This window comes from Rhamphochromis sp. 'chilingali', assembly GCF_963969265.1.
Source record: "Rhamphochromis sp. 'chilingali' genome assembly, chromosome: 16".
Lineage (NCBI taxonomy): Eukaryota > Metazoa > Chordata > Actinopteri > Cichliformes > Cichlidae > Rhamphochromis > Rhamphochromis sp. 'chilingali'.
Window position 1 is genome coordinate 1,178,075 of NC_137943.1, and position 25,348 is coordinate 1,203,422.

At 42.2% G+C, this 25,348-nt stretch overlaps 1 protein-coding gene across 3 annotated transcripts in view; it reads left to right on the forward strand.

The window, feature by feature from the left end:
• The window catches only part of LOC308383858 (protein NLRC3-like), a 28,558-nt gene continuing 3,210 nt past the window's right edge, over positions 1-25,348 (forward strand). For 2 of the 3 annotated variants that reach the window (XM_080862020.1, XM_080862019.1), the window contains exons 1-9: positions 1-208; positions 14,043-14,174; positions 14,259-14,360; positions 15,489-15,567; positions 15,729-15,915; positions 18,735-20,535; positions 20,844-21,017; positions 23,770-23,943; positions 24,159-24,332. In XM_080862020.1, the coding sequence (XP_080718146.1) occupies positions 14,086-14,174; positions 14,259-14,360; positions 15,489-15,567; positions 15,729-15,915; positions 18,735-20,535; positions 20,844-21,017; positions 23,770-23,943; positions 24,159-24,332 (2,780 nt within the window). In that variant the 5' untranslated portion in view covers positions 1-208; positions 14,043-14,085. The remainder of the gene's footprint in view (positions 209-14,042; positions 14,175-14,258; positions 14,361-15,488; positions 15,568-15,728; positions 15,916-18,734; positions 20,536-20,843; positions 21,018-23,769; positions 23,944-24,158; positions 24,333-25,348) is intronic. The other variant, XM_080862021.1, reaches the window with a different exon arrangement.

Sequence of the window (25,348 nt, forward strand, 5' to 3'; positions counted from 1 at the left end):
GCACCCCATCTATTGTTTTGGAAGCACCCGGTCCTATATGAAGCGTTCCTGAGAGCGTGAGACCCTTGCCATTTCGCGTCAGGACCAGCGCCGGTGCAGACCATTTTCTACAGAGCGTTCATGACCAGCCAGCGCTGCTTATGCATAAGAGAAAAGCGACAATGCAATGAGGTTCTCTGCTCCAAGACATCCGCGGTCCTTTCACACGGTAAGCATGTGTGTTATAGCCAGCACTTCATAAATGTCTGTCTGGCAGCGCAGATTATTCAAACTGTTTTTAAAACGTGACTCATTTGTTGTCCAAAAAACATTTCATTTGCTAAGTTACTGATTTAAAAATATATTTTTTTGAATTTTTTGCTGGATTTTGGTACCAAAATCGACTTGATGAAGATCTCCTTTGAAAAATACATACTCACAAGACAAAGTAAAAGCAGAGCCCTCACAGCTGGTAGTACAAAACACAGTGAAAACTTGTGTATTAGATACCCTCACTCCATTTCACTCAACAATTCAGGGATTGTTACAGTAAAATAAAATAAAAAAATAAAAAAGCAGAGAAATTTTCATCTGAAAATGTCAGTAAAGGGTGACATGCACTTCTGGCCCCTGTGTTGAATGATCCCATATTGGGTTTGTGAATTTGACACCTTAAGGTTTTGAAGTTGGGGATACATGCTCCTGGTGAGCACAAGATGTCTGATAACAGCTTGACATCTCGGTTATAAATGGAATTCAAAATGTTTTTGGAAGTATGACTAATGTATAATCTGACTTCTAAGGTACGCACGCCAAGGCCTAGAAGACAAGGGGACAGTTTACTTTGTGCTATAAAAACACAAACCTTAATCTTTGATCTTCCAATTTTATCTTTCTGTTCTGGTTTTAGAGTCTCTGTTTATTGAGTCGTACTTCGGGAATCACCCTGTTGTGAGACAAGGGTATGCTGGGAGAGAATATGGCATTATACAAGCAGAGTGTTTTGGCTGTATCTGTAGATCTAGGAAATACACCTGTTATTGGTTATGAAAAAGAGTTAGCTGTGGTGCAGGTTTAATTTATAATTGTTGCATGAACTGTTAAAGAATTACAGACAGCTTTATGCCGATAGTGCAGGCATTTTTTTTACTTAAGTAGAAGTATGGCTGCTAGTGTCAGAAATACTCGAGTAAAAGTTTGATAATGTATGGGCTCAGAAATGTGCTCAAAGTAAGAAAGTCAAAGTAGTAACCTAGCTGAATATTGCCCTGTAATAAAATAATATCAGTAGGTGAGACTACAAACTTAGTCTGGTGGTGAACAGGCACAAGAGGGTCAGAGGCACATTTGGCAGCCAGGGTTAGAGTTCAGACACCCTGAGCCTGGTGGTTGGGCTAGCAACATGGTCTGGTGAAAGAGTCTAACATCCATGCATTACATGGTGTTGCGGCTGATAAAAAACAAACAAACAAAAAGCCCATAAACTAACCCCCTTGTTTAGAGGTGATTGTCAGTTTGCTGGGTTTTTTAGAGACGCTGACCCCTGAGGCGACTTTTGTCTTGATTTGGCGCTATATAAATAAAATTGAATTGAATTGAATTCTGGTAAGTATATATTGTTCGAGTCGCCCCTTGCTCTCTGTCGTGTGGTCCCTCACACCTTCATGCTGTGTGTCCTGTATGGATCACTGCAGCCCTCCATCCATCATTACATCAAAACTCTTCCACATCCTGCAGGTTTTCTAAACAATGTTTCTTTGCTTTTCAATAACAGTCTTGTAAAAGCAACATTGTATTCAAAGCCATCCAGTTCTGTGTACGCAGTAAAAGTGATGAAGTTCTATTCAATTCAATTTTATTTATATAGCGCCAAATCACAACAAAAGTCGCCTCAAGGCGCTTCATAGATACAGAGAAAAACCCAACAATCATATGACCCCCTATGAGCAAGCACTTTGGCGACAGTGGGAAGGAAAAACTCCCTTTTAACAGGAAGAAACCTCCGGCAGAACCAGGCTCAGGGAGGGGCGGGGCCATCTGCTGTGATTGGTTGGGGTGAGAGAAGGAAGACAGGATAAAGACATGCTGTGGAAGAGAGACAGAGGTTAATAACAGATATGATTCAATGCAGAGAGGTCTGTTAACACATAGTGAGTGAGAAAGGTGACTGGAAAGGAAAAACTCAATGCATCATGGGAATCCCCGGCAGCCTATGTCTATTGCAGCATAACTAAGGGAGGATTCAGGGTCACCTGGTCCAGCCCTAACTATATGCTTTAGCAAAAAGGAAAGTTTGAAGTCTGATCTTGAAAGTAGAGATAGTGTCTGTCTCCTGAATCCAAACTGGAAGCTGGTTCCACAGAAGAGGGGCCTGAAAACTGAAGGCTCTGCCTCCCATTCTACTTTTAAATACTCTAGGAACAACAAGTAGGCCTGCAGAGCGAGAGCGAAGTGCTCTAATAGGGTGATATGGTACTACAAGGTCATTGAGATAAGATGGGGCCTGATTATTTAAGACCTTGTATGTGAGGAGCAGGATTTTGAATTCTGGATTTAACAGGAAGCCAAAACAGGAGAAATCTGCTCTCTTTCTAGTCCCTGTCAGGACTCTTGCTGCAGCATTTTGGATTAGCTGAAGGCTTTTCAGTGAGTTTTTTGGACTTCCTGATAATAATGAATTACAGTAGTCCAGCCTGGAAGTAATAAATGCATGAACTAGTTTTTCAGCGTCACTCTGAGACAGGATATTTCTAACTTTAGAGATGTTGCACAAATGGAAGAACGCAGTCTTACATATTTGTTTAATATGTGCATTGAAGGACATGTCCTGGTCAAAAATGACTCCAAGGTTCCTCACAGCGTTACTGGAGGCCAAGGTAATGCCATCCAGAGGAAGAATCTGGTTAGATACCATATTTCTAAGCTTTTCAGGGCCGAGTACAATAACCTCAGTTTTATCTGAATTAAGAAGCAGAAAGTTAGCGGCCATCCAGGTCTTTATGTCTTTAAGACATTCCTGCAGTTTAACTCATTGGTGTGTGTTATCTGGCTTCATGGACAGATAGAGCTGGGTGTCATCTGCATAGCAGTGTAAATGTATGCTATGTCTTCTAATGATGCTGCCTAAGGGAAGCATGTATAATGTAAACAGAATTGGTCCTAGCACTGAACCCTGTGGAACTCCATAACTAACCTCAGTGTGTGAAGAGGACTCTCCATTTACATGCACAAACTGGAGTCTATTAGATAGATATGATACAAACCACTGCAGCACAGTACCTGTAATACCTACAGCATGTTCTAATCGCTCTAATAGGATATTATGGTCGACAGTATCGAACGCTGCACTGAGGTCTAGCAGGACAAGCACAGAGATGAGTCCACTGTCAGAGGCCATAAGAAGATCATTTGTAACCTTCACAGGCGAACTCTCCTTTCCAGTACCCTGACATAGACTTTCCCAGGGAGGCTGAGAAGTGTGATCTCCCTGTAGTTGGAACACACCCTTCCGTCCCCCATCTTAAAGATGGGAACCACCACCCCGGTCTGCCAGTCAAGGGGTACTCCCCCTGATCTCCACGCATCATTGTAGAGGCGTGTCAACCAGGACAGCCCTACAACTCCATGAATTAATACCTTATCATGGTGGAGGATTTGTGTTTCCCAGGGATCCAAGTGGCTATGTTGTCCGGGGGCCCTTGCCCCCTGGTAGGGTCTCCCATGGCAAATTGGTCCTGGGTGAGGGACCAGATAAAGAGCGATTCAGAAGACCCTTATGACGATGATTTATCATTTCTGCATTTTTCATGTGTTAAAACAGAGTTAAATAAGCTTTTCATTATTTCTCTTAGGTTTTGTATCATCAGCGCAAGTAGTTTGGTATCTGGCTTACAGCAGTCACTTTGGAACAGATTATTCTGCCCGTGACATATTTCAAAGTGTGTTTATAAAGCTGACCCATAATCAGCTTTTATTCTGTAGCACAATAGTGAGGTGAAGCACCATTCCTGCCTGCTTCTTGTTTCCTTGTTAGTTGGAGTGTGTGTGTCCAAATCAGAGCTTTCATTCTATACTCATTCAAAAACAACATGCTGCTTTTGTGAAAATCTTCCTTCTCTCCCTCCCACACCTGTCCTGATGTACGACAAGTGGGGTCCCGCCTCCTTCCAGGAAGCAGCTCACCTGCGTGTCTGTGTTTAGTGTCCAGGTGTGGAGTGGAGCTTGTTGTTGGTGTGTGTTTGAAGAAACTGTAAGTTTGCTTTGTTTCCTCCTTTAACAGTTTGTCTTTAGGAACTTTACTGTTTTACTGTTTGTTCAGCTCATGTTTGATGTCTTCACAGAACAAACTGTGTGTGTTTTTATTTCCGGTCTCTCCATTAAAGTCAGTGTGTAATGTTTCCCTGGCTAACATCACCTTGTGTACAGCTTAGTTCCAGCACAAGCAGCACAAATCTGCCGCTCCGTAGTTCACGGTAACGGACTCACAGCTGAAACTGGGAAATAGATACTGTATATGTTTGTAGATGAGCACAGTCCAGGAATACAGTTCTAGGTTGACTGTTTTTTTTATGTTAACTGGTTTAGATTTGTTTTCATATTCCAGTCTGAATGTTCCAGATGTTGGGTTCGCATTTTATTTATTTTCTGCGATTATATCACATGACTGAGTGTTTAAAGAACTTGCAGAATGCTCACAGTGACACAAAGGCAAATCTAATCTTTAATCAGTTTAGGCAGCTGGCCGCTGCCACACAGTTCATTGAAACCATCGACTCTCTGAGGCTATCATATAAATTTTACTAATTAAAATGGGTGTGTTTCCTTACACTCATGTACACGCTGCCATTATCTTCAGGGCAGTATTAGCCTTCTGAAGCTGTGGCACGCAAATCCTTATTCTATAGTTTGTCTGTAGTAATAGAAAACGGTTGTAGCGGTCATTAATAATTTTAATAAATCAATGATTTTATTTGTTTATTTATTGAAGTTGACTTTACTGCAGTTTGAATTTGGTGCTGAAATAAATACAGTGAAAAAATCTGTAGCTGGAGTTTGTACCATTAACCAATTTACTACACGGGTGCTGCAGATAGAGCGACTCCCAGATAACCCATGAATTGCTTGCAATCTTTAATCTATTCATATTTCTTGCCACCAATTTGAGTCCCAGTGTTAATTTCAATCATAGGGACCTCATCCTCAATTAGATTAGAGAATATTTACTGCAGATTGAATAAGAATAGATCTTGGGCTGAGACTGCATGAGAATGACAACAAAAATGAGAAAGGCATATAAAGGACAGGTAGCATACGAGGTGTCCCATATTGTCCTTAACTCAGTTAAATTATCTCTAATTAAAACATGTTGAGGGGTTAAGTTTCAAAGAAGCTACTGGGTTAGGTTTAGAAAGACAATCATGGTTTGGACTAAAATACAGTGGTTAACCTGTGTTTTCATGGTTACAGTAGGCAAGCTCTGTTTTGTCAACACCCTCCTGTCAAAAGTAATTTCTTAAAAGTCCAGGCTCACCGGCATAAAAATGGACCATGAGCACAAAACATAGATTCCATTTATGTGACGGTTTTACAAAATACTGTTAGACTGGGCCTTGAGTGAGGTAGCATCAGTGCATCTCATCTTTCTGTGGGTCAATAAATCAAAGACCTCCTGGAGCTTGTCTCTCGTTGGGAAATCTTTCAGAATCAGAATCAATCAGAATCATGAATGGGTTTATTGCCAGATGTTGAGGTTTACAACATTAGGAAATTGCTGTTGTTTCTACTGTCTTTGTTCTATAAGAGGTGGAGCCCTGACTCATTCAAGGTAACGGCTGTCTTTTTTCTAAATATCAAGTACAGCAAGTTTGGACTTGGATGTTTGCTGTTATGTGTGAGTTCACTCAGGACTTCTAAGAAGAGGATTATGTAAATACGTCAGCTCTGTCACAGCAATAAGTGTTTTACACTGACGCTACAACAAGGTTTCATGTCCTCACACGTCAGTCAACTTTACTCTGACAGTTCGGTCAAACACAGTACTTTTGGAGTGAAAATCTGAAGGTGTAGCCTACATACACATACACACACACACACATGCACACACACACACACACACACACACATGCACACACACGCACACACACACACACACACACACACACACACACACACACACATGCACACACACACACACACACACACACACTCACACACACACACACACACACACACGCACAGCTGCATTTTGATAAAGGAAAAGTTCATTCATGTGATTGAATTTTAGGTTTGGCAGCGTTTTCAGTAGATAAAGGCGAATGGCTAAACCCTTAATGACTGGTCGGAGCAAAAACGCTTTGTTTTGCGTAACTACTTTTAAACCCCGGTGTTCCAGATTAACTGGCGTCGCAGATCAACATGTGTTGGTCGAACAGATGTGTGTTAAATTTGCTTTTCAGGAGCCTCTACTGACAAAACAGCAAATAAACACCAAATATTTCATCTGTGACATTTGTGAGGTTACCTCAAACACACTAAGTCAGTCTTATTGCTGTTCAACAACAAAATGTAAAAAAATGTCGCGAGTTTACCTGGTGATATCCTCATGTATGAGAAGAAGGTGAAAACAGCAAACAAATAAACGTCACCACACCGATGCTGTTCACAAGACAGCAAGAGTAAACAATCGGGAAAATCTTGTTGTCGTTGTCATTCTTTTGGTTTGTGTGCACTCGAATAGAGTGGAGTCAATTACCGCCACCTGTGTCCAACTGCCATAGTCTACAGCCAAATTAACTTGTGACACACATCTGCACCTGGCTCAATCGCTATGTTTGAATTCGTTTCATGCACAATACATTTGGAACTTTCTATTTTGTCTGCTTTTGCGTCTTGCAAATAAAACATTAAAATAAATGAAATGGTATTATGTATTTATTTTTTGCCTAAATCAGTAAGAAATGCCAAATTATATACACAAAGTTATAGAAATCACCATTCCTGTTGTTCCTGATGAGTTCAATATTTCGTCCCATAACAAAGACATATGTCTGAGCAAATATATGACACATCCATATTTAATTAGTGTTGTATCATCACATCCTGTAAGCATAGTCTGTCTGTGTCTTTTCTGCGGAAATTAACATTTCCAGCGAATATAGATAATTCATCAACATGGCTGGAGAGTTGGTTTTTATATACAGTCTGTATAAGTGTGGTTAATATAATAAACATTTGTAAGGAGATGGCAGATACTGTGAATTTACAGCAGTTACACAGTGATTAGTAATAAACAGAGCCAGTGAGAGTGAGTGGATTTAAGAAAGTGAGTTAGTCAGGTGTGTCAGTTGATTTGTCATCTGTTTGTGAGTGTGGGGGAGAGTTAGAATTTCTTGGTTTTAAAGCTAAGCTAGGAATATTCATGATTTATTTCCAAAACTTGCTTATAATCAGAAATTGGTAGCAGATCTACTGACTATCACATAGCAGCTGGAGCAGTCTCACATGGAGGTCAGTCCACTACTGCCACCTGTGGCCAAGTGCCATAGCCTACTACTAGGTTAACTTGTGACACACATCTGCAGTAGAGGCTGAGTGGCTGCTCTTACACTGGTGCATTCAAATTAACCCCCAAACATACTGAAAAAAGCAATGCCAGCAATGTGGATTGTCGTGAGTAAAGCCAGTCAATAAGCAAAGACAACAGGGATCATTTGTTTCTGTTTATTATACAGCCAGATTAACTTGTGACACACATCTGCAGCTGGCTCTATCACCTATTTTGAATTTGTTTCGTGCTTGAGGTAACCTCACAAATGTCACAGATAAAATATTTGGTGTTTATTTGCTGTTTTGTCGGTAGCGGCTCCTCTAAAGCAAGTCTGCCACACATCTGCATGACCAACACCAGTTGAACTGCGACGCCAGTTAATCTGGAACACCGGTAGAATTGTAACCACCAAAGTAAAAATAAATATAGTGAAATAGGACATCCTTGGCGAATACCACGTTTCAGATCAAATCTCGGGGCGGAGCCGTTAATCATTTTAATAGAACTATTGTCATTTGTGTATAAGGTTTTGACAGCTTCACAGAAAAACTCTCCAAAGCCAAATCTTTCAATTTATTTTCCACAGAGTGGAAAATAAATTGATGTTCAATTGTATCAAAAGCCTTATAAAAATCCAGGAAGAGAATGAAGCTATTGTCACATACCAAATCAGAGTAATCAAGTAGATCCAAAACCAGCATAATGTTGAGGGCCCGAGTCGCCCATCCAGCCTCAAGTGTTGACAGCTGGAGGGCCTGAATCGCCCGTCCAGCCTCAAGTGTCGTCAGCTGGAGGGCCCGAGTCGCCCGTCCAGCCTCAAGTGTTGACAGCTGGAGGACCGGAGTCGCCCATCCAGCCTCAAGGGTCGTCAGCTGGAGGGCCTGAATCGCCCGTCCAGCCTCAAGTGTTGACAGCTGGAGGACCGGAGTCGCCCATCCAGCCTCAAGTGTCGTCAACTGGAGGGCCCGAATCGCCCATCCAGCCTCATGCCTCGTCAGCTGGTGGGTCCGAGGAGCCCACACAGCACCACGCCTCATCAGCTGAGGGGACCATACCAGCACATTCTCATGTCTTGTGACAGTCCGGGGAAGTCTGTTCAGCCGTCACCCGCTGAATCATCCCCTGCAACTTCTACTCCGTCACCTGCAGCATCCACATCTCAGCCTGCAGCATCCACATCTCCGCCTGCAGCATCTCCTCCTGCAGCATCTCCTCCTGCAGCATCTCCGCCTGCAGCATCACCTCCAGCTGCATCACCGCCTGCAGCATCACCACTGTCGGGTTCCGCAGCCATCCCACTGCCATCAGGTTCCGCAGCTGTGTCTTCATCCACGCCTGGTCCAGCCTCTGGGTCTGCGCCCACGCCGTCGCCTGGTCCAGCCTCTGTGTCTTCGCCCACGCCGTCGCCTGGTCCAGCTTCAGCTTCGCCGCCGCCCAGTCCAGCCTCCGCATCCGCTTCAGTGTTGCCTGGTCCAGCCTCCGCATCCGCTTCAGCGCCGTCTGGCCCTGCCTCGTCTGGTCCTGCCTCGTCAGTTTCCGCCTCATCTGCTTCCGCCTTGTCTGGTCCCGCCTCGTCTGGTCCTGGTCCTAAACAATAGATAATCTGTATACAAAAAAAATCAGGGTTTTCTCCTCAACAGAGAACGTCCCCCGATTGAACAACAGCGCCGTAAAATAAGAAGAATGGCGCCTAATTACAGACTTAATAATACTGACTTAGTAATATGTCACGTGAAGATTCATCAGCCAGATTAAGTGTTTATGTCATGAACCGTAGTTCAGCACACAAGCTGGACCCAGAAGCAGAGACAACACGCCAAGGTGCACACAAAATAAACTTTATATTAACTAAGGGTGTCCCGGAAGGGTCAAAGGAAAACACGCCAGGTAACTAGAAAACCAAGGGACCGGGAAATAACTCAGGAATGCCGTAATCGGGACTGTGGGAGGCTGCAACAGAAAGAGGAAGAGGGTTACTGGGGAATGGAGAAATAACAGCATACGTGGGTAGAGAATTAATCTTATGGTCTAGGTGGGGCCGTGGGAACTGGAGGGGGGTGAGGGTCCGCAGGGGAACTCCAGGTGAATAGAGGAGACGAGTACCGGTAGTGATCCAAAACTCCAGGCGGGCAGGAAGACAGGCAGGAGAGGGCTTAAAACACGCCGAGCTGTTACCTAAGCGCACAAGGAAGCAATTTCGCAACCACCTTCACGTGGGTGCATGTTACCGCTGAGAGGCGACTAATGTACTGGTGTGGAGCAGCTGGTTGAGCTGGATTAAATAGTCCATTTGAAGATCGCCTGGGATGGGATGCAGGTGTGGAGTTGACAGCCACACCCGTGGGCGTGGGCATCCCATCAGCTCCTCGGACCATGACAGTTTACTGACAATTGACATTGATAGCAGACATCATCATCACTATTCCAACAATCCTCTCCACACAGACAAGCATAAACACACTCGAGTATCACTCGTTTATGCGAGTGTGGGGTGGCTGTAGCTCAGGTGGCTTGTGTGATTGGGTGAATGAATTAGTTGTATAAAGCGCTTTGAGTGCTCAGAGAGAGTAGAAAAGCGCTATATTAGAACCAGTCCATTTACCATTTAAATCAAATTTAACACACATTTGCAATGACGCTAGTTCAGTTTACAATAGGGTTCATTCGCTAGGTCAGCAGGTGGCGGTATCCTCGTACACTGGGGAGTAAACTGCCATTAAACGAAACAGAAGAAGAAGAGAATATCTGCACATGCGCGGTACGGATTGGAGAGTCCTGATCCGTAACAATCTTTTTATTTTTCATTTTTTTGTCTACATTATATTGAAATGTTTCATTATTGCAAAAATTTTAAGAGATACTTATTATTCTTAACATCTTAGATACTCTGACCCATAACTTTCTTAAAATGCTTCGACTGGAAGTAGACACCTTTCGCACATGCGTGGTACTGATCAGGTTTCCGGTACGGATCAGGTAGTGACAGGCCACGCTTTGCTGATACGATTAGCCGTTCATAACACTTCCCACGTTGCAACATACGTCAGCGTGTCCGCCATTACTTGCCCAGAACCGGAAGTGACATCATTTCGTGGAAATTGTAGCTTTTTTTCCTATAGCGCGTTTACAGATTTACAGATATCCTGGTGTTTTTTGCTTTTTGGGTTTTTTTTTAATTTTTGACTTCATGTCTATCTGTATAGTTTCTGGGATCCTTAGAACTCAAACTACACTCTTGGAAATAGTTTGTTTTGAGGTTTTTTTGTTTTTTTCAAATTTGCATTTTAATATTTATTTTCGTTTTTCCTGCAGTACATAAAAATTGGTGTATCTCAAAAATAAAACTATGAAGACACTCAAAATAAATTTCACATGGTTGGAAGTTATGTTATGCAACTTTTTTGCATTTACACTGTTGAGGGACATCCTTCTAAAATTTCTTTAACCCTCTGGGGTCCTGGATATAATTGGCCGTTTTTGACTACTTTTGATTTTACCTCTAAAAAGATAAACCTAAAAACTGTTTATCTTGCCTTGTTTGGTATCATTATTTTCAGCACAACCTGAAATATCTGAAATTTGAGGTATTTTTTCATTTTGACATACTATATTAGCACAATTGATCTAAATTCAGAGAACAAATTCAAAATCAGAGTAGAAAAAAGATATATTTGTTACTGTAAAACCCACAAACATGTTTAACAAATCATTTTCATAACTTGAAATGCAAATAGAAATTGTACATTTCTAAAAACAAATATGCACAAGTTTTGCAAACAACAAAATTATATGGTACTATTTACCTAAAACATGCAGCCAAGGCCTCAGGCGTTTTTTATATAACCATTTAATACTATTTACAGAACAATTAGGTGTTCTGCATCAAATAAGAAGGCACACAAATTATTTGTGCCAGTCCAAAAAAATAGTTTGTATTTAGTATAAGACAGAGGAGAACACCACAGGTCTAAACCCTGCAGGTCTGACAGCAGGAGGTGTATGAGTCCTGTTTTCCATGTGGAGACAGCGTTTACACTGGAATTTGGTTTTGGTGGCTTTTTTGGAGCCAATGTGACATTCAGCAGTATAACTGACACACAATACAAAACAATAACTACACAACACACTAACTGTAGCCTCCAAACACACTAAACGTCCCTAATCTCTCACATATGAAAATTCTCTCTCTCTCTCTTTCCTTCGCTCGCCCGCTTTGCGTCGCGGGTGTCACTGTTGCCATATCTTTTTTTTTTTTGATTGGCTGACATGGTACACTTTAACGCCAATAAGGAAGGGGTGTTTTTTCTTTTTTCACTTGCAAGTGAAGAGTGGTATATAGTTTGAAGTCCACACTTTCGACCCAATTTGAAATGGAGACTCTGAGTCGCTGCATCTTGTAGCTGTGTTGTCTTGATTTGGTCGTGTGATTTCGACGTGCCGTCGCGTCCGTCGAGCCCAGAGGTTTAACTAGAAATATGTTTAAAACGAAATATGTTTATATAAATAAGACCCGGAGGGGGCGTGTTCCTTTTTGGACATTGAAAGACCTTGATTGATGAATGAGGGGAACCCTCGGTCAGGTAGCGACGAGGCTTGACTCTGAACTGAAGTACTGACAGTGACGCCTGCCGGGATTTTGAGACTCGAGTTAATGGCTCGTAAATGCTTACGTGTGCTTATCTTAGAGTAGACGATTGAGAAGGGGTGCCTGCCTGGTTAATTTACTTTGGGTAGGGTAGCAATAACTACTGTGCAGATTTCTGAAATGAAGAGAGGCAACGCTGAGCAGTTTTGGAAGGGTTGCTTGACTTGAAAGACTGATTAGAGGAGACCTGTCCTCAATGATGGTAACCCCCCAAAACTGGCAGAGCCCAGTAGAGTACTGCAGTCGGGACAAATAACCTCATAGGAGATGACAATGCCTTATAGGCAGTAGTCATCTTGTTGGAGCCCTGTCTCGAATGACTGTGTCAAGGAGAGAAGGTTTAGTGATGTTGGCGAAAGTGAGGGAGAAATTATGTGCACAGCGGAGTTCAGAAGTTTTAAAAGGAGTGATGGAGGACAGTATTTGGCCCTGGAAGGACAGTATGGCACTAACTGGTTCCTCTATTGGCAAAGGAAGGTTGGAGAAAAGATAACCTTGGAGAAGAGATAACCAAGAGTTTGGATGTGTCCAACCCGGTGCAAAAGTCTTTTATCTCCAAACTCCAAACTGAATGACCGAGGCCTGCTGGTGGAATTGAATACGGGACTTTCTTGCTGTGAGTTTGTGTAGTGATTACAGTCACAACAAGGTAGTTTCTCAAAGCTCCATACCCTGAGCGGACAAGGCAAAAGAAAACGGGAGAAGAATAAACACATACATGGATATACTCTCTCGCTCAGATACAAAATTGATTTTTAAATTGTTCTTTTGTTGTTGTGTTTTCTCTTCCAATTTTAGAAATGTGTTAAAAGTGTAAAAAAAAAACCCCTACAAATTCAGGAAGAGTGTATGGTCCAGTCAGTCATACATCTACATCTTTAAAAAAGACTAAACTGTAAACATTACCTTCTTACTTTGTGAAACAGTGAAAGTGAGCAACTGAGAATTAATCTACAGCAGTATCAAAAGCTATTACAACTTACTGTAGGCTTGAAAAGGAACTCCTGGGGCCTGTTCTTCACACTGCTAAACTGCTATATTCCAACAGGACTGATCTAGAGGGGAGCTGATGCAACAAACGTGGTAGGCAAGTACCAGGCCTGCAAGGCCAGATTTTAACAGAGTAGGCAGCGTGGACATCCAGAGAGCGTAGAGGCAGTTAGAACTGGGATATTCTCTCATTCATCAGCTCCATCCGAGCTCTAAAACACCTACACTCAGAGGATTAGATACTGGACTTTTTAAACACAAAGCTAATTTAGACTTCCTGTATTTGTCACAGTCACTGAGCGGACTCAAGAGCAGGACTCCATTTAAAAAGAGATTGAACAGTTTATTTACCAAAAAACCAAGTGCTATATAAAAATGTGCAAGGGAAGACAACAGCTATAAGGAAACCTGGGGCAGGAAGGGAAAACCACACTCTTGTTTGGTCACACACAGAAAACGTCCTCTCGCCACTCGAGAAAACACTCACGAACACACTCCAGGGGAAAAGGCAGGTTCTATTGACATGGAGAACATGGTTAGTAGCCAGGAAAATCACAAGAGACAAGGAATTAACTAGAGAGAGCTGGCATTGCAAAGACGAGTGTCGTACAATGATCCAGCGATGAGAAACACTGAACAGCCATCTTAAATAGTCACTGGTGAGTCAGGATGATGCACAACAGATTGATTGCAGTTGTGTTGGCCAGAGGCGGGAACCCGCAAAGAATTCTGCCACGGCAGATGAGGGTCAAGAGAGAAAGAGACAACAATAGAGCAGCGAACAGGAGACAAGACGGGGAGACATTGGGACAACAACAATATTGGGATGCAGGTTCAATAGATTAACAATGTGCACATGAATGATTTGTGTTTCCTCTGCAGGTGAAGGTAGAAAGTGTGTGTGAGCTGATGTGAATTCAGCAGCATGGATCAGTGTAAGGAAAGAGAGGAGGGAGTCCCTCGCTCTAAAACCACTCTGTGTGGGGAACATGAGAGCCAGACCAAAGCTCAGAGGTGAGATGACCATTTCTAACTGTCCATGACTCTTCTCCATGTCACAGCTCAGCACTCCCATCACTGCTCCATCATTATTCACAGGAACCAACCTGCACCTCCACCCAGCTCTGTGTCCTTACAGAGTGACTGGTCTGAAGACCGGCCCATTGATTTTAAAGTTCATCAGGCGTCTGCTGTGGAGAGGTGAGTTGTTAGGAACATGAACTCTTTGAGAGTTGATTTAACTGCTTGGTGTTGTTGTTGCTGCAATGCAAACATGTCATTACCTCAATCACATTTAAATTGTCTCTTAATAACAAGGCTTAGGTTTCTAAATGACTAGAATCCACTTCAGCAAACAGGAAGTGATCAGTGACAACAAGTGACAAAATTTTCAGAATAGGGCTGTCCCACCACCTGCCAACAACAGAAAACATCCCCATGTTTAATGCACAAAATAAAGACATCAAAAACACACTCTGCATTGAAGTATTTTATTCTAATGTGAACTAATGCAGTGCGTAGTACACTGAAAATGTCTCATTTGGTCCCCTCAAAAGAGGAATTCTGTATAACAAAAATACAACTTAGAAGATATCTGAGATGCCTTTGATGGTCTTTAGTAAGAAAACACTATGACAAATATTAGGGTACTCAACTGGAGTGAGGCAAATGGAAAACTGCACATGCAGAAATAAATGTTCACTTGTCGGCAACTATTATAATGGAGGCTGAAGCCTGAACCTAAAGTGAGTGCAGTTCAGCAACCAGATCTGTGAGCTGAACTAAGTGGCAGCAACATAAGCCTGTTTTATATTTTTTCACATTTTTAAGCTATTGTTTAGGAATCATATCTCAAAATGGTGCAATATGAGATTGGTGTGACTGGGTAGGTGCGAGAATGCATCTGGAAAAATAAATGAAATTGCCTAATACAGGGGTGGGGAACTTCCGGTGTCCTCCCGGCTTTAGATGTGTCTTTCATCCAACAAAGGTTGTTCAAATGGCTACATTACCTCCTCAACATGTCCTGAAATTTTCCAGAGGCCTGGTAATGAACTAATCATTTGATTCCGGTCTGTTGACCCAGGGTGATATCTAAAACCTGCAGAACACCAGAGTTCCCCACCCCTGGCCTAATATATCTGAGATACCATTTAAAGCTTTACAAACTTGATTGGGATTGCATTTTCTGAGAACTAACACAGAGAAGAAAACTTACTCATCTGTGCTCTGTCCTTGAACTAATTAGATTAGATTAGATAAAACTTTATTAATCCCTCAGGTGTGTTCCTCTGGGAAATTCGGTAATTCTCCTTGATTATGCCACAGAGTGGACCAGGAGAGCTCAGAGGTTCCCAGTGGTCAGTCTGCCCAGGAGCATCAAACACATCTGGACTCCATATTTATGGTCTGTACAAGTACAACAACTACTTTTACATCTATTCTGTTCACAGTCATCTCCATGCTGCTCTTTGTAGACCAGTGGATGGTCAGTGTGTCCAACATGGATCTGATGTTTGGCTCCATGATTTCAGTCTGATTGGCTCATTCATAAATATTCTGTTCCAGCTGCTGGAGGACAACATCATCACTTTTGTGAGGAACGAGCTGAAGAAGATCCAGAAGGTTCTGAGTCCAGATTACCCAGAATGCTTAGAGAGTCAGAGGAGCAGCAGCAGAGAGGCATTTATGAAGATCACAGTGGACTTTCTAAAAAGAATGAAGCAGGATGAGTTAGCTGACCGTCTGCAGAGCAGTAAGAGGATTTATCTAAAGATTTAACCTTCTGTGTCATGGTACTTTGTCTATGTCTATGTTTCTGGACTTTACTGGGTTGCTGGGTTATTGGAATATCCTATACCACTAGTTTCATGGTTGTGTTTACCTTATGTATAAAGTTTGCTATGGTTAGTTGTTAGTTAGTTAGTTCTGCTCTTGGTTATCTTAGCATTTTCCTCCCTAGGGATCTATTCTTCTCTTGGGTTTAGTCAGCATTTTCTTCACATTTGGTTTTCCCTTTCTGTCTTACCAGATAGTCTTCTTCTCATGTCTGTTTTTCCCCCTCTCAGTCCCTGTGGAAAGCCTGGTGTGTAAGTCTTTCTCCATAATTCCTGTTTTATTTTGATAGTCTCTTCCTGTTTCCCATCCCCTAGTTTTCCTATGTGTGGGTTTAAGTCCTCAGTCTCCCTTTTCTTGTTGTCCAGTTGGCGGTTTTCCCACATTCTGTTCATCCCTTGCTTCTAGTTTTCTAGCTTTAGCTGTTTATTCTAATTTACAAGGCATAAAGTCAAACATGACTTTTAAAAACACAAGTGTAGGCTTATAAGGCCACAAAGGTAAAAGCTACATTTTCCGCGAAAATTATGTCACTTCCGGTTCCGGGCACGTAATGTCAGACATACGATAGGGCTTTGGAGTTGACGTCACGCCACAATGCATTGTGGGAGCGCCGCGCCATCTTCCTGGGCCACTAATCAAAACAAACACACTATCTTGGAAGGACGATTGCTAGAAACATTCTTAAAGCAGTTTAAAAGAAAAAGGACGGTACAGAGACAGATTGCATCTGGATGCAAAGAGGCAGTACTTGCATAAAATTCCCTACATTGGAAATGTGGACCCGTGGAGTAGAAACCCTGAAGACCTACCGCTATTGACGTAGCCTGATATATTATCGTACCTTGTCTGTGGAGTCAGCGCGTACAAGGGGAACCAGTTTCACAATTAGAAATTTCTGGAGGGACACATCCAATTCACCAAAGATTGGGTAGGTGTAGTGGGCCGCCCACTACACCTGTATGGCTGGAGTCACGGAGACCTGCACCCCTGTCGCTGCTCTTCTGTTTAATGTAGAACCAACAGTGTTGATCTGTGGCACAAGGACTGTTACAGATGAACCTGCATACTGGGTTTTGCTGGGGAATATGACCAAGATGCAGCCAGAGGTTGGCCCTAAGATGGACTTCTCCTCTTCAGCTGCCCAAAAAAAGGCTCTTGATCAAAACATAAACAGACCATCCGTAGTGACAGGTAAAAGGAGCCGTCCTCAAAAAAAGAAAAATCCCACCTGCTACGGTGGAGGAGTTGTCACCGCTATTGAATACTTTGCTGGAACACAGTAAAGCTGTGGGTTGTGGGAATGACCCATAATGTTTTATCTACTGTCTAGACTTATGCCTGAAGTGCACTGCCATGTAAATAATTTACATTTACTGAATATGTACTGACTGAGTACCACTGTTCAAAAGTTGACTAAAGAAACAAACTAATTTTTGCCTTTTTTAAAAAAAATTAAAACCACTTTATAGATCATCATATCAGTTACAATGTAGAATCCATGCCATTTATAGTTTACAAATGACAAAATGTTCACATAAAATCATGACAGCGTTTACATGATAGCACCCACTGCTAACACTACTTAATTTACTGTACTTCTGAAACATTACTGCTATTTATACAGTACAAGACTTAAGAATATTTAACAGGAACAAGTTTCATTTTTCCCTGGTTTTACTACCATACTGTTCACCATCTTATCCAGAAGGGTCACCTCTTCACCCTCACATGGAAGAAGTAATCTGATTGGCATGGTGGTATGTTTGAAGCAGGTCTCTTGTGTAGCGCTGGAACTCAGTCACGATGTGTTTCATCCATTTCATAGGCTGGTTTGCCTGCAATAATGCCAAATAATTAGCAACTCTATAAATAGAGAGTAATTCTGCAAAATCACTCAGTAGGATGTTTGTTGTAATTTGCTATGACCTCAGAGTGCATCGAAAATAAAACTAATAGGCTATAAATAGTGATATGAACATATTTAGAACTTACCGGAATGAAAATGTCTTGAGCACCAACAGATATTTGGAGATGGAAGAGAACTGGATATCAGCTCGTCTCACAGCAGCTATCCAGGCTTGACGTCTTCACTTGGTAACATCCGATACATGAGCTCCCTCATGTTGCTTCCAGGTTGGGAAAGCATAAAAAGATATACCATTCTCAAGCTTATTCCCTTGCCGGTCGTGCGATCGAACATTACAGCCGACCACACAGCAAGTGCGAACCATGGCTGATGTGTGTGCTTTCGCTCCTCTTTTGCTTGAACTTTGTTTGGCCCAGAAAGATGGCACCTCAACCAAAAATCCTGGCCACGCCCCCTTTCGTTACATCACTCTCCAAAGCCCTTTAGTTCACACTGATGTCTATTCCAATGTAGGAAGTGCTATGATCGGATCGGCAAAGTGTGTTTCTGGAATATTGTGTTTTTGTTGCTGCCAGTGATTTTTACGCAAGTTTTGCAAAGCTATATATGGAAAGAAACAGTGACCTAGGACAAGCTGATGGCATAAGATGCAAGTACAACTCCTCCGGTTTCACATGCAAGAAAAAATTATTGCGCTAGCTTATGTGGTTCTACAGGCATTTAAAAATAGTTACGCAAAATGGAGCGTTCCCGCTCCGACTGGTTTTAAAGGATTAAATGTATTCAAACAGTGGTTTCTTTAGAAAATTAAACATGTAATTTGTGATTATTAAAACATAATTAGTTTCTATATATTGCTTTCCATCAAGAACACTTTGCTGCAGTTTGTCAGCATGAACTTAAATCTGCACTGAAGAAGAAGTTCCAGTGTGTGTTTGAGGGCATCGCTAAAGCAGGAAACCCAACCCTCCTGAATCAGATCTACACAGAGCTCTACATCACAGAGGGAGGGACTGCAGAGGTCAATGATGAACATGAGGTCAGACAGATTGAAACAGCATCCAGGAAACCAGACAGACCAGAAACAACCATCAGACAAGAAGACATCTTTAAAGCCTCACCTGGAAGAGATGAACCAATCAGAACAGTGCTGACAAAGGGAGTGGCTGGCATTGGGAAAACAGTCTTAACACAGAAATACAGCCTGGACTGGGCTGAAGACAAAGCCAACCAGGACATCCAGTTCATATTTCCATTCACTTTCAGAGAGCTGAATGTGCTGAAAGAGGAAAAGTTCAGCTTGGTGGGACTTGTTCATCACTTCTTTACTGAAACCAAGGAAGCAGGAATCTGCAGCTTTGAAGACTTCCAGGTTGTGTTCATCTTTGATGGTCTGGATGAGTGTCGTCTTCCTCTGGACTTCCACAAAACAACAATCCTAACTGATCCTAGAAAGTCCACCTCAGTGGATGAGTTGCTGATAAACCTCATCAGGGGGAAACTGCTTCCCTCTGCTCACCTCTGGATAACCACACGACCAGCAGCAGCCAATCAGATCCCTCCTGATTGTGTTGACATGGTGACAGAGGTCAGAGGGTTCACTGACCCACAGAAGGAGGAGTACTTAAGGAAGAGATTCAGAGATGAGGAGCAGGCCAGCAGGATCATCTCCCACATAAAGACATCAGGAAGCCTCCACATCATGTGCCACATCCCAGTCTTCTGCTGGATCACTGCTACAGTTCTGGAGGATGTGCTGAAAACCAGAGAGGGAGGACAGCTGCCCAAGACCCTGACTGAGATGTACACCCACTTCCTGGTGGTTCAGGTCAAAATGAAGATGGTCAAGTATGATGGAGGAGCTAACACAGATCCACACTGGAGTCCCAAGAACAGGAAGATGATTAAGTATCTAGGAAAACTGGCTTTTGATCAGCTGCAGAAAGGAAACCTGATCTTCTATGAATCAGACCTGACAGAGTGTGGCATCGATATCAGAGCAGCCTCAGTGTACTCAGGAGTGTTCACACAGATCTTTAAAGAGGAGAGAGGACTGTACCAGGACAAGGTGTTCTGCTTCATCCATCTGAGTGTTCAAGAGTTTCTGGCTGCTCTTCATGTCCATCGGACCTTCATCATGTCTGGACTCAATCTGCTGGAAGAACAACAAACAACCCTCAAATTCTCTAAATTATTTGACAAACCAAAACTTCAATCTCTCCACCGGAGTGCTGTGAACAAGGCCTTACAGAGTCCAAATGGACACCTGGACTTGTTCCTCCGCTTCCTCCTGGGTCTTTCACTGCAGGCCAATCAGACTCTCCTACGGGGTCTGCTGACACAGACAGGAAGTAGCTCACAGACCAATCAGGAAACAGTCCAGTACATCAAGGAGAAGCTCAGTGAGAATCTGTCTGCAGAGAGAAGCATCAATCTGTTCCACTGTCTTAATGAACTGAATGATTGTTCTCTAGTGGAGGAGATCCAACAGTCTCTGAGATCAAGAAGTCTCTCTACAGATAAACTGTCTCCTGCTCAGTGGTCAGCTCTGGTCTTCATCTTACTGTCATCAGAAAAAGATCTGGATGTATTTGACCTGAAGAAATACTCTGCTTCAGAGGAGGCTCTTCTGAGGCTGCTGCCAGTGATCAAAGCCTCCAAAAAAGCTCTGTAAGTAAACACGTGACTATACTTTTAGTTTTTAAATATCTATTCTAGTTAAAAAAAACTGTCCTGTGGATTTTAAAGGGAAAAAAAAGAAGAAACTAAAAGCACTATCCCTTGAAATTTTAACGTATTTTAGATAGTATTTACAGTCAAATACAAGATGTTTTTAATGCTTCATAGCAGTAACACTGAACTGCTGCTAATCTATCTATTGTGATTGTGCGGCCCTATGAAATATCTAATAAAAATGCATTCCATTCTCCCAAACGTCTAGGACATGGTGATAAATGTAGGTGATTTTCTTTTTTCAGACTTAATGGCTGTTTCCTCTCAAAGAGAAGTTATGAAGCTCTGTCCTCAGTTCTCAGGTGTCAGTCCTCTAGGCTGAGAGAGCTTGACCTGAGTAACAACAACCTTCAGGATTCCGGTGTGAAACTTCTGTTTGCTGCATTACAAAGTCCACATTGTAAACTGGAAAGTCTGAGGTCGGCTAAATGTATAACTTTCGTTTTTTTACCCAGTCTAATCTGCCATTTTTCCTTGGTTAGGTTTAGGGATTAAATATCTGATCTAAATTATCATATTAAAATTTGGGACACATCGTCAGTAGAGGACCTTGGATTCATCGGCGTTTCGGCCATTATCACTAGACACGCTCATCCAAGGAGGCCCTGCCAGGGTTGATCAGGCCCTTGAGTGTGCCACTGGTTTATGTTAAAATTGTTATTTCTCTTCTTCTTTCTGCTGTTTAGTTTTCTACAGTTTATTCTATCTATTCAATGCACCTGAGAAATACTTACCTCTAAAGGTGAGCGTCATCCTTTTGTTCTTGTGCCTCACTAATTTTTATTATTTCCAAATCTCAGTCAATTGCTATATCTATTTGATTTTCATAAAGTTCAATGACAGTAATTACAGCCTGTTATATATGTGTGTATATATATGTGTACACACACACACACACACACACACACACACACACACACACACACACACACACACACACACATATATATATATATACATATACAAAAAACACCCAGCACGCCCCTGCGGGCGGTTTATCCTTCAAGCTCGGGTCCTCTACCAGAGGCCTGGGAGCTTGAGGGTCCTGCGCAGTATCTTAGCTGTTCCCAGGACTGCGCTCTTCTGGACAGAGATCTCCGATGTTATTCCCGGGATCTGCTGGAGCCACTCGCCTAGTTTGGGAGTCACCGCACCTAGTGCTCCGATTACCACGGGGACCACCGTTACCTTCACCCTCCACATCCTCTCGAGCTCTTCTCTGAGCCCTTGGTATTTCTCCAGCTTCTCGTGTTCCTTCTTCCTGATATTGCTGTCATTCGGAACCGCTACATCGATCACTACAGCCGTCTTCTTCTGTATGTCTACCACCACTATGTCCGGTTGGTTAGCCACCACCATTTTGTCCGTCTGTATCTGGAAGTCCCACAGGATCTTAGCTCGGTCATTCTCCACCACCCTTGGGGGCATCTCCCATTTTGACCTCGGGACTTCCAGATTATACTCGGCACAGATGTTCCTGTACACTATGCCGGCCACTTGGTTATGGCGTTCCATGTATGCCCTGCCTGCTAGCATCTTGCACCCTGCTGTTATGTGCTGGATTGTCTCTGGGGCATCTTTACACAGCCTGCACCTGGGGTCTTGCCTGGTGTGATAGACCCCAGCCTCTATGGATCTTGTGCTCAGAGCTTGTTCTTGTGCTGCCATGATTAGTGCCTCTGTGCTGTCTTTCAGTCCAGCTTTGTCCAGCCACTGGTAGGATTTCTGGATATCAGCCACCTCCTCTATCTGCCGGTGGTACATACCGTGCAGGGGCCTGTCCTTCCATGATGGTTCCTCGTCTCCCTCCTCTTTCTTGGGTTTCTGCTGCCTGAGGTATTCACTGAGCACTTGGTCAGTTGGGGCCATCTTCCCAATGTATTCTTGGATGTTCGTTGTCTCATCCTGGACTGTGGTGCTGACACTCACCAGTCCCCGGCCCCCTTCCTTCCGCTTAGCGTACAGCCTCAGGGTGCTGGACTTGGGGTGAAACCCTCCATGCATGGTAAGGAGCTTTCTTGTCTTTATGTCAGTGGCTTCTATCTCCTCCTTCGGCCAGCCTATTATCCCAGCAGGGTACCTGATCATGGGCAGGGCGTACGTGTTGATGGCCCGGATATGTGTGTATATATATGTGTACACACACACACACACACACACACACACACACACACACACACACACACATATATATATATATATATATATATATATATATATATATATATATATAGTATGTTGGATGTGCCATGCAATGCTCAATTACATTGGTGGGAACTAGTGTGTTAGCGCAGTTAGCTCGTTAACGTGTTGGCCGTCCAGCCCCATGCACGGGGTGATCCGCGGTAGCTCGTTAATGGAGATTTGCCGTGTTGTGGCTTTAACGTCATTTCAACGAGATTAACACTGACAGCACTAGTGGGAACACATCGAATATGACTGCACATTTACTCCGACAGCATCCTAGTGCAAAGACAAGTGGAAGTAGACAAAAACCAGCAGGTTTTACCCGAGTCATTTAGACAGCCGTTAGCACAGGATTCTCCTTATGGGGACCTGATATGTTTAATATGCTGCTGAGAATATAGCCCAGAAGAAGCGTATAGTATAGCTTTTATTTTGGAAAGAGCCATTTCTCTGTAATAAACTCTCTTTTCCAAAGATGAGTGATTTCTCGATCAGATAGATTTATTTTTTTATTACTTTGTTGTTTCAGCAACATTAAATTTAAAAACTGTACTTTTGAGTTAAAATATATATTTATAATTTTAATAAATGACAAATTAAAAAGGCATGAACATTTTTTTGTATCGAAAAAATCGAACCAAACCATGAATTTTGTGTATCGTTGCACCCCTAGTATATATGTATATGTATGTATGTGTATATATGTATGTATATATGTATATGCATGTATGTATGTATGTATATATATATATGTAGATAGATAGATATCTATATTTATAGACAAGCTCGGGTCCTCTACCAGAGGTCTGGGAGCTTGTGGGTCCTGTGCATTTTCTTAGCTGTTCCTAGAACTGCGCTCTATGGATGTGTGTGTGTGTGTGTGTGTGTGTGTGTGTATAGCCAAATCTAGAACCTCCTCATTGCACCATGAAAGTATTTTGAATCCATGATGTTTGATTTTATTCTTGTGTTCTTTATGTCTAGTTTGAGTAGCTGTTTCCTCTCAGAAAAAAGCTGTGAAGCACTGTCCTCAGTCCTCACCTGCCAAACCTCGAATCTGAGGGAGCTGGACCTGAGTAACAACGACCTACAAAATTCAGGAGTGAGGCTTCTGTCTGCTGCACTGCAGAGTCCACATTGTGCACTGGAAACACTAAGGTCCCATCCAACAATGTTATATTGTTCTTTAAATGACATGATTAACCAGTCTAAAGTAGCTAATAAATTTGAACTTAACATGTTTCTTGTTGTATCTCAGTATTTTTTAATTTCTTCTAAATCACGGGGAATTCCCACATTTCTGATGTGTTTAAAACAAGGCAAAATTTATTCCAGCCAGTCCCCAAACTGTTTTTGTGTTCTTTATTTTCCAGATTGAGTGTCTGTAACCTTTCAGAGAGAAATTGTGAAGCTTTGTCCTTAGTTCTGAGCTCTCAGTCCTCTAGTCTGAAAGAGTTGGACCTGAGTGACAACAACCTAGAAGATTCAGGAGTGAAGCTTCTGTGTGCTGGAGTTGAGAGTCCACACTGTACACTGGAAAGTCTCAGGTCAGGATTCAACTCTCCATAATGTATAATCAAGCTTACAATTTCTAATAAATGTTTATAAAATTGTCAGGTGCATTTTATTTGCCTTTGGTTTGATTAGTAGACCCTGAATCATTGTCTAAAATATTTCCAAAACATCAGCAGGAATTTTGGACTCTTTTCTCATCGTCTCATGTCTTTTATTGTGTATAAGGAAGATTCAATTCAATTCAATCTTATTTATATAGCACCAAATCACAAAAACAGTCGCCTCAAGGCGCTTTATATTGTACAGTACAATAAGATAAATGTAATACTGGCATCCCCGTTGTGATCAACACCAATAAAATCTAAAACATTCTGATTCTGACTGATGCTGAAAAAACTATGTACATACTGACTAAAAAGGTTTCAGTTGATCTAAAATGCTCCAGCGAGTAGTGACTGTGAATAGAAAGTTAAAAACTGTTATTTCCAAATTGGCTTCTCTTCCTATGTCCCCCATTGAGTCTAGAATTAAAGTGTAAATTCTTGTTCTCAAATACAGTTTTGCCATTTGCAATATTATATGTTTGAGACATCATAGTACCCATATCTAAACAAAGCCAATTACTCTCAGTCTGCAAAGTTGAACTTTTTTAAAATGTTACAACAAACCCTCCCCACTATAATCTATGAATCTCTGAGTTTCTGTATTGAAATATCATTAAAATCACAGTAAAAACTGTTAACCCAGCAGCAGTGCAAAATTCAAAGTTGGAAAAAATCAAGAGGTGCATGGCCAAAGCAACACCAAAGTGAACCAGGGCCCTGTTTGCACTGAGGAGACAGAGACAATCTTTGCTTTTAAGATTACACCTCAAACGTTTTTTGTTTTGTTTTTTAAATTGAATCATATAGTTACAGTTGAATCAACAGTCCCTGAGCCTAGTTCTGTTGGACATCTCTTCCTGTTAAAAGGCAGTTTTTTCTGCCCAATATACCCAAGTAGAACTCCAATAAAATGTCTGTTTTTTCAGGCATTCTCTGTAATGTTG